The following is a 9,454-nucleotide window of genomic DNA, read 5'->3' as shown; positions in this document are numbered from 1 at the left end:
CTTGCAGCAGCGTTAACCCAGTCTTCCCATGGGGTTCTCCCTGTGTGTGTGTCTGTGTCCACAGTTCCCCTTTTGTAATGACGCCAGCCTACTCCAGTATCATTTCGTCTAAACTAACCCCATATGGACTGACCCTGTTTCCAAAGACAGTCCCATTCTGCGGTCCTGGGGGTTAAGACTTCAACATATAGATTTTTTTGGGGGGGGACACAAAACACATGTATGCACACTGGACATACACATATGCACACACATACACACACATGTAGTCAGACCAGCACCTACCATTCCACCTGAGGGCAGAGTCAAGGCCCCCAGACTGGTTGTGTGGGAATTAGAAGATAAGTGGCCCCAACCCTTGGCAGGACAGCCTGAGACAGGGTGCCAGCGCCTCCCAAAGGGTCCAGAGGGACTGAGCCCAGGCTGCCCACAGCTGTGACCTGTTCATTTATGTCCACCTAGGTAGGAACTTCCCTTCACCTTCCAGGTAAACATCTTGCCTTCCATCTGTCTTGGGGCCAAAATGCGTGCTGCCACGGGGTGAACGCAGCAGCCTTCTGGAGGGTCCGGCCGTCCTATTCTGTAGAGCCAGATGTTAGAGATTCGCAAAATGCAAACTATACCACTTGTCTTTTTTAAATTTTTATTTATTGATTTTAGAAACATTGACCTGTTGTTTCATCCACTTATGCACCCATTGGTTGCTTTTTTAAAAGACTGCATTTATTTATTTTTAGAGAGGAGAAGGGAGAGAGAAAAACATCAATGTGAGGGAGAGGGAAACATCGATCGTTGCCTCCCACACACTCCCCAACTCAAGACTGAACGGCAACCCAGGCATGCACCCTGACCAGGACTCGAACTGGTAGCCTTTCACTTTGCAGAATGATGCCCAGCCAACCAAACCACACTGGTCAGGGCCCATTGGTGTTTTTGTATGTGCTCTGACCGGAGATCGAACTCACAATCTTGGCATGTTGGGACGGTGCTCTAACCAACTGAACTACCCAGCCAAGGCTAATCTTTTTTTAAAGTTGTTTTTTTTTTATGTTAAAATATAATGAGTTTATTTTAAAATAACAACATTAACAAATGTTTATGAATTTTCTGTCTTGAATCCTAACATAATAAATACTAGTATTTGGCTGGGAGAGGCAGCAAGGACCTTCCCCTAGAGGGTTCAGAGGGAGTGTGGCTGGGAGATACCTTGTTCTAGGATGTCTCGTCTCTAGAATGTGGGAGCATGAATTCCTCTTGTTGAAGCCACCCAGTCTGGGGTCCTCTGTAACACTGACCCGGGCACTGATACGGGCCCACATTCACTGTGGCCTTCCCTCCTGCCCTGGCCCAGGGTCCTGGATCTGGGTTGATGGAGCATCAAAAACCAAATCACCCCTTCCCCACTTAAAATTACTTCTGGAAATTATCCATCAGGATCCAAGCTTTTGGATCTAGTACATGTATCTAGTACATGATCCCTCAGTCAGAATTTTTCTTTTCAAACCTATATCACCTCGGCTGGTGTGGCTCAGTTGGAGTGTTGTCCCATGACTGAAAGGTCACTGTTTCAATTCCCAGTGAGGGCACATGCCTAGGTTACAGGCCAGGTCCCCAGTAGGGGATGTGCAAGGGGCAAGCAATCAATGTTTCTCTTGCCCATCGATGTTTGTCTTCCTCCCTTCCCCCTCTCTAGAAATAAAAAAATAAAAATAAAAATCTAGCCCTGGCTGGTGTAGCTCAGTGGATTGAGCATGGGCCTGCGAACCAGAGGATCGCGGTTCAATTCCCAGTCAGGGCACATGCCTGGGTTGCAAGCCAGTTCCCTGCAGGCCAGCTCCCAGCAGGGGATGCATCAGAGGCAACCATACATTGATGTTTCTCTTCCTTTCTCCTTCTCCTCTAAAGATAAATAAATAAATATATTTTAAAAAATCTTTTTAAAAACCCCTCAAGACTGGGGTGATTAGAGGGTGGAGGAACTGAGCGAAAAGGAGAAAAGAATCTCAAGATGAAATCACCCCAGATTAGGATGACCCAGAATATAAGGATAGTGTCCTTGTAAAACATAGAGACACAAAAGAGATGGCTGGGCAAAGATGGTGGCAGAGACAAGGGTGATCTGGCCCCAATCCCAGGGACACAAGAGCCCCCAGAAGCTGGAAGAGGCAGGAAGGACCATTCCCCGGTGACAGTTTGGGTTTGGGCTTTCGGCCCCGGAATGGAGGAGGGTAACTCCCTGCAGTTGGAATCCTGTCACTGCCACCCTGCCAACAGCCCCTTCTCAGCTGTCCTTGGTCACCTCTTTCCACTCTACCCCATCCTGTCCTTACATGTCTCCAGGCCTGGGTGCCCTCCACCTCCTTGCTGCTCACCGGTTTCTCACTTTCCTGGCTTCTTCTTTTCCGGCTTTGCCCTGTCACCAAGCCCATCTCCCACCCAGCTGGGGACACATGCTCTCCGTCCTCAAGGCCCACACAGCCGATCTGTGACCTGTACACCACTGGCTGTGTCCCTAAGGCACAGTGCTCCTCACTCTCCATCTCTCCACTTCCCTGGCATTTCCTGCTATTCCCTCTCTCCCAGCTCTGGTGGCACTGGCATCCTCGGTCCATGGATGTATCACCCAGTCTCGCCCTCCATCTTCACGTGGTGACTCCCTGTGTGGTCTGTGTCCAGTGTTCCCTTTATAGGTTGGATTAGGGCTGCCCTGCTCTGCTACGACCTCACCTTAGCTAATTACACCTGGAAAGACCCTCTTTTCCAAATAAGGCCCATTCTGAGGTCCTAGAAGGTAAGGACTTCCATGTGTTAATTTGGGGGAACACTGTCTGCTTCCTTCCTGTGAGTTCAGTCTCCTTCCCACGGTGGCAGTGTGCCCTGTGGAATAACAGATTGCCACCCTCTGTCCCACGTCTGTTTGGGGGTGTCCACTCTCTGCCACCAGCAGGCCCCACAAGCCCCAGGGTTGTGGAGAGGTCCTCTAGCTGGGCATCTGTAAGAGAGTCACTTCTAGTCCAGCTACGTCCATCATTATTTTTCCTTTATGGTAGGCTATATGGTATGTGACAACACAGCCCCCTTCCCATACTCCAAGTGCCCCTCCCACCCTCCCAGAATATGATGATCATCAGTAAGTGGACTTTGGGACTGACCTCAGGAGTCTGGCCAGAACCTCATTCAGTCAAGAAACAAGCAAACATGCCCTGGCTGGTGTGGCTCAGTGGATTGAGCACCAGCCTGCGAACTGAGAGGTTACTGGTTCAATTCCCAGTCAGGACACATGCCTGGGTTGAGGGCCAGGTCCCCAGCTGGGGGCATACAAGGGTCAACAGAAACAGATCACTTTCTCTCACACCTCGATATTTCTCTCTTTCTCGTTCTCCCTCACTTCTCTCTCTACAAATAAAAAAATCTTTGAAGAAATGACAAAACAGAAACTGTTCTCAGATGTGAACCTGGTCTGTAAGCAACCGCAGAGGAACAGCTTCCGTTTTGATCTCACACAACTTCTGCACGAGTGTCCACCCCCCGCATGCCCCATCTTGCTGTTTTCTGTGCTCTAGAAGCCTGTATGGATAGTCTGGGTGGTGGCAAACTTCACCACCCAGCCTCCCCTGGTGCGGCCCATCTGCAGGCCGGATGGGACTTGGCAGGAAACTGCCTTGGTTGGCTGCCACCAGCACACACACAAACCCATGCGTCTCACAGCTGGTCTTCTGGGCTATTTCTCTGGAGCTGACAATGCCCTGAGGTTTTCTCAGACCTCACTCTTTGGATAACACAAACTGGATTGTCATTTGCAGTAAATTTCCTTTTTCAAATGGAAACTGTTGAACGTGAAGAAACAAGTTGATTTAAAAGAAAAACCTGAAGGAAACCACACTGCAGTGGGGTGTGGACATCACCTGAGCACAAGATGCCTAGGGTGCGCAGTGCTGGGCCCTGTCCTTGGTGCAAGGGGAGGTTTGGCACCTGCTGCTGGCAGGGGCGGCCCACCACCAAGCACAGGTGCAGGTGCAGAGGCCAGTCCCGGTGTCACTCTGCTGGAGGCCGTGGGAGCTGAGGTGCTTGACAGGAGGCCCAGGCGGGGTAAAACCACGAATGGGCACAAACGGGCATGCACACACGACACAAACCACAGACAGGCCCCACAAGGCTTGGTCTACTGCAGAAAGGATTTATTTCCAGAATATTTCCAAGTAACAAAATCTACTATGACGTATGTAACAGGTGCCACGTACAGTGGGGTGAGGGTTGAAGGGTGCTCATGTATGTTTATCCTGCACCTGGTTAATCAGCTGTATTCCTATCAGCCAAGATGAGATTCAGTCCACAATTAGCAGAGTGGACCTTCATCCATGCAGGGAGCTGGCTCGGGGATGTTACTGAGAACCTGGGAAACCAAGGCTCATGTTCTCTGTTCAGGAGTACTCACCCTTGGAAGCCCCCCAGGCCCTCAAGGCCAGCCTGTCAGCTGGGGTGGTCACGGTCCAAAAGGAAACCACAGCTGGGGGACCCCCCCAAGAGTCAGGCCCGAGTGCTCCCTCAGGGTCCCCGAGGAAGCACCACGCGGACACCACATGGCATTCGGCAGAAGAATCGAAAGCAAGCATATGTGAGAACACATTCCACCACATCAGAGCTTCCGAAGACAGCCCAGGAGCATGGTGTGACAGGAATGGGTCCCTGGCCCTGCCCCAAGGGACAGGCAGTTGGGAGCTGAGGGACAACAGTACTTGAAGCCTGGCCAATGGGTTGAGAGGCCACCAGGGCACATCCCTCAGCCAGTCCATTCACAAAGGTGTGGCGATGCCCACAGGACATCTGGTTCCTCTACCTCAGAAAGAGCTAGAAGAATCTGGGGGAGAAGTGATGGTGTTCATATTCCTCAGTAAGGCACAGAATTTTGTCACAGCTTGTTTCTTCCTAAAACGCTGTTCTCCTGAGAAGTGACACCTGCTTCCACATATCCAGAAATGGCAGTACAGATCACAGCCTAAGTGGTGGCTGGCCCAGCACTCAGGCCCCTGGATGACAGTGACCTCAAGACCATCCACACTCTGAGATGCACCTGTTTTCCTGCATGGTGTGAGAAGAGGCTGGTACCTTCCCTCAAAGGGTTCCGTACCAGGTTTCGAATCTAGATGGACACCCTGGCCAGGTTCCTGGCATGGGTACAAGCAGCCCAGGATTTGGGGTTTTAACACCCATTATGGGGAAAGAGAGCATCTCTGGGGGACAGCGACTGTGGGCAGGAAGGCTGGAGACAAGCAATTGGGACAGATGGACAGGGAGAAGCTGAGATCCTGGCACTGAGGTGGTAAACTGTCCTATGGCCATCCCATGAGTCCCCAGTTACAAATGAACAGAGAACTCAAGGGGATAAAAATGTCAAGGACCCAGCTGTACCTGAAGTGTCTACATCACCAGCATGGAAGGGAACCTGGTGCTGAGAAGGCACCGCTCTTCCCGAGCACTGGGGGAGGGCGATGGTCCTAAATGGGGGTGGGGGAGTTCTTGGAGCCCTTCTTAGCATCACCAGCCCTGGGATGGAGGGCAGCCAGCCTACTTCCAACTTCCCGGGGAGGCCCAGGGTCAGCTCTCTGAGACCCCAAGTGAAGAGGGTATGGCTGTGGCAGTAGACATTATGTGACCAAACGTCTTTAGGAGCAAGAGGGGTGTCCCTCTGCCCAACGGCACAGCTGGCCGCTTCTGGGCAGTGCTGCCAGGAGCCCCACTCTTGGAAGTGAGATGAACACGAGCACGGGTCCCCGAGGGCTGCCAGGGCCACCATCCCAACACAGGGGGCTCCTGGTGGCCACCAACCCCTGCTGCTGTCCTGGTTGAGGAGTGGCCTATCTGCCACCTAGAAAAGGCAGGGAACAGATGCCCAGGGCCTCACCAGCCCCAGCATGGCTGCCAGGAGTGGATGGGAAGGAGCAGGAGGGATGGCAATGGCAGGTGGGTGGCAAGGCCAGTCAGTGCCCTCTAAGGCCACTGGCTGCCACTGGCTGGATAGGTGGGCACAGTAGGGTACTCAGGCAGGCTGTTCCCCGAGAAGTTGTTGAACTGGGCCTCCCGAGACGGTGGGTTCCGCCAAGTGCCTGCGTTCCACTCTGTTTGTGCCTTCTGGAAGCTTCCACCGGTTCCCCGATATATCCTGTGCACCTGCAGAGGGTGGTAGCAGAGGTCAGAGATCAGCACTTCCATGTACGCCAGGGAGACCACTCACATTTAAGGTTGAGCTTTTCTGAAAGGAATTACAAAGGCCACAGAATAGTTTTTGTGGAAATGTTAGAAAGAACACAGAATCCAAGGTCATGAACTCAGAAAACCAAGCCCTGAGCCACAGCCCCCTGGTGCCTCTTGGTGCCAGCCTCTGTTGTCCTGTGAGGCCCACAGCACATCTGTCACAGAGAGAGCCTGGTCCTGTCATGGATTTGGGGCTTGTCTCTCCCAGGGCACTTGCAGGCAATGGAGAAACCCACCAGAAACCTGTGCTAATTACTCGATGCCCTCCTGCTGTGGGAGTGTCAGGCCCAGGCCCACAAGTCACACGCAGCCATCGATGGGTACTGTGGCGACGTCCTCAACAGGGACCCCTGGGGCCGCACCACCGACCCCCACCAGCCAGAAAGGCTGTGCTGCCCTGTCCCAGGCTGCACCACTGGGAACACCTGGCTGTTCTCTTTCTAGAAATCCTGGCAAATTCAATAACAAAGAAAATGGCACTTTGTTTTAACATGAGGCTCTTGATTACTAGTGAAAATAAACGGTTTTGTTGTTTTCCATGGAAATGTGTCCTTCTATGCAAATTTCTTCCCAGCAAATCCCCAAACCTGGGGTGGCCCTGGGGACTTGACAAAGGGAGTCGCCTGTATCTTTGGGGGGGGACTCAGTCTGGTTTGGGCCCTTTCTCTCTCACACTGTGCTGGAATTTTCCCCAGCTTCTCGCCTGTATTTGTTACATGTGTGCTGCTAAGCAGAAGTTCCAGTGGGCGCAGAACTTCTCAGTTTCCCTACGGATTTTGTTCTGGAATCTCACTAACAATCACCTGTGGTATTTCTAAGTACACTCGTGGTTTGTGCTGGTGTGTCCCTTCAGACTGTCCTATAGCTGAAAGGACGGTGGGATGTGAAATTAAGAAGATAGGCACTGCTTTGTCTTCGCTGACAGCCAAGTGCGCCAACTAGGCAGCCCAGCTTCGAAGCACGCTGCAACAGCTAGAACCATGTGGCAAGGAGCTGGGAGGGACTCCACACCCATCTCTAAAAATTGTGGCAATCATGCAGCTCAGCACGCAGCCAACCTCCCTGAGTAGCAACCCTGTGCATGCAGCAGAGATGGCCACCTCTGGGAGTGCTGGGGTAGACACATCAATAACCTTGTCATTGCCCATCGGCTTTCATGGGGTTCCAGGACAACCCTCTAGTGGCCAGTGCCTCCAGGACTAGAGTGCAAATGTTTCTCGCTGGAAGCCCCCACGTATCACAGCGGCGCAATCCAGGGGAGTTTTCCGTGATGCTGCAAAAGTTGCTGTGAGGACACCAGCCCCATGCGGCCACTGAACACAGGGGATAAGCTGGGCACAATGGACACACTGGATATTTAGTTTTATTTAATTTTACTTAATTTGAATTTAACTACCAATGACAACATGTAGCCAGCGTGGACAGACCTTTGTGACTAGTGTGTGCTGGGGGCATACATAAAGGGAGATGCAGTCATCATTAGCCCACACTGTGCCATTTCTCCAGGTCATTCCTCCTTGGAAGACCACCATGGAGGAGACAGGCTGGGTCTTGGCCTGAGCAGTTAAGGGTCCAGAACCTGAGAGCAACTTCCCTGCTGATGCAGATCAAATCACTTCCCAGACACTCAGTCTGTCGCTCCTGAAATGGGAATAGGATAAGTCCCAGGGGCCAGGTGAGAGGACATGTGGGAAGAAGTCAGACATCTCAGCACTCAGAGGACTTACCTTCATGATCACAATGGCCATCATGGCGGCTGACATTGTGAACATGATGGCCGGCAGCAGCATGATGACGGCGGCCCCCACGCTGGTCTGGAAGAATCCAATTGCTGCCAACCAACCACTGCAAGGGGAGAGAGTGTGGGTGCTAGCATGTGTGCCAGACAAGGGACCACCACCCTCCATATGTAAAGAGCCCTGACAAACTAACAAGACAAAGGCAATTCTCACAAGGACTACAGAGAGTCCAATAAACTCACAAAATGAGGCTCAGACCCACCAATAAAGATGTACAAGTTTGGCCTGGCTGGTATAGCTCAGTGAATTGAGCATGGACTGCAAACCAAAGGGTCATTGATTTGATTCCCAATCAGGGCACATGCCTGGGTTGCAGGCCAGGTCCCCAAGTGGGGGCCATGTGAGAGGCAACCATACACTGATATTTTTCTCTCTCTTTCTCCCTCCCTTCCTCTCTCTAAAAATAAATAAATAAAATCTTAAAAAAAAAAAGATGTGCAAGTTAGAATAAGTATCATTTCCATCACACAGGCAAACGTCATATGTTCAAGAAAACAGAGATACAAACACCACTCTGTTAGTGGTGGTACACACCCTTTTTGGAGGTCAATGGAGCATTATCAGTAAAAAGATTTAGTTACCCCAACTATTCTACTTCCAAGAATTAATGTTACAGCAATCTTTTGGAATAATGAAAAGCTGGGAAGACCCTACATGTCCACTGGCTGGGAACAAGAAGAACATGAATTATGCTATAACCGCTAAACAGAATACTAAGGAGATGGTAGAAAACTTAAAGGCAAGAAAGGAAGTTGAACCTCAGTTGGCACAGTAAGGTCCTATGAACAAAGCACATCCTTGGCCCACATAAAGAATAATGTCCATCTGCCCTGGCTGGTGTGACTCAGTGGATTGAGCACTGGCCTGTGAACTGAAGGGTCACTGGTTTGATTCCCAGCCAGGCCCCCAGTTGGGGGTGTGCAAGAGGCAACCGATCTGTTTCTCTTGTACATCAATGTTTCTATCCATCTCTTTCTCCCTTCCTTCCCCTCTAAGAATAAATAAATAAAATCTTTAAAAAAAATAAAGTCAACATTCATTTATTCATGCTTGCCTCTTGGAAGGGGAGATAAGAAACACTGTATTTCTGAGAACATTTTCTTCTTAACAACTAGTAAAAGCATATAGTTTGAGGTTCAGGAAACTTAATACACAATAAACAGCCTCTCTCCTGCCAAACCCCCTTCCCAGCCCACAAGGAACCAACATGATCTACCTGCTGTGTATCCTTCTAGAGATTGTGGATGAAAACATACATGTGTGCATATTTGTACACTATAGGCACATGTGAACACAGTACCCACTCCCACCCTGTGAATGAAGGAGGAACATTCTATACACACTCATATGCACTTTTGAGGGGTGTGAGGAAAACCAGACAATGGAAGGTTCAGGTAGGTGCT

General features: G+C 50.7%; 1 protein-coding gene across 1 annotated transcript in view; it reads right to left on the bottom strand.

Moving 5' to 3' along the window:
* Positions 1-4,161: 4,161 nt before the first annotated feature.
* SCAMP4 (secretory carrier membrane protein 4) overlaps positions 4,162-9,454 on the bottom strand; it is a 21,007-nt gene continuing 15,714 nt past the window's right edge. The window contains exons 6-7 of the mRNA XM_037138039.2: positions 7,980-8,097; positions 4,162-6,168 (exon numbers count right to left, since the gene is read on the bottom strand). Of these exons, the coding sequence (XP_036993934.2) occupies positions 5,989-6,168; positions 7,980-8,097 (298 nt within the window). The 3' untranslated portion in view covers positions 4,162-5,988. The remainder of the gene's footprint in view (positions 6,169-7,979; positions 8,098-9,454) is intronic.

Source organism: Artibeus jamaicensis, unplaced genomic scaffold, assembly GCF_021234435.1.
Source record: "Artibeus jamaicensis isolate MK-2021 breed Jamaican fruit bat unplaced genomic scaffold, CSHL_Jam_final scaffold_537, whole genome shotgun sequence".
NCBI classification, from domain to species: domain Eukaryota; kingdom Metazoa; phylum Chordata; class Mammalia; order Chiroptera; family Phyllostomidae; genus Artibeus; species Artibeus jamaicensis.
This window is presented reverse-complemented; position numbering and strand designations above follow the sequence as displayed.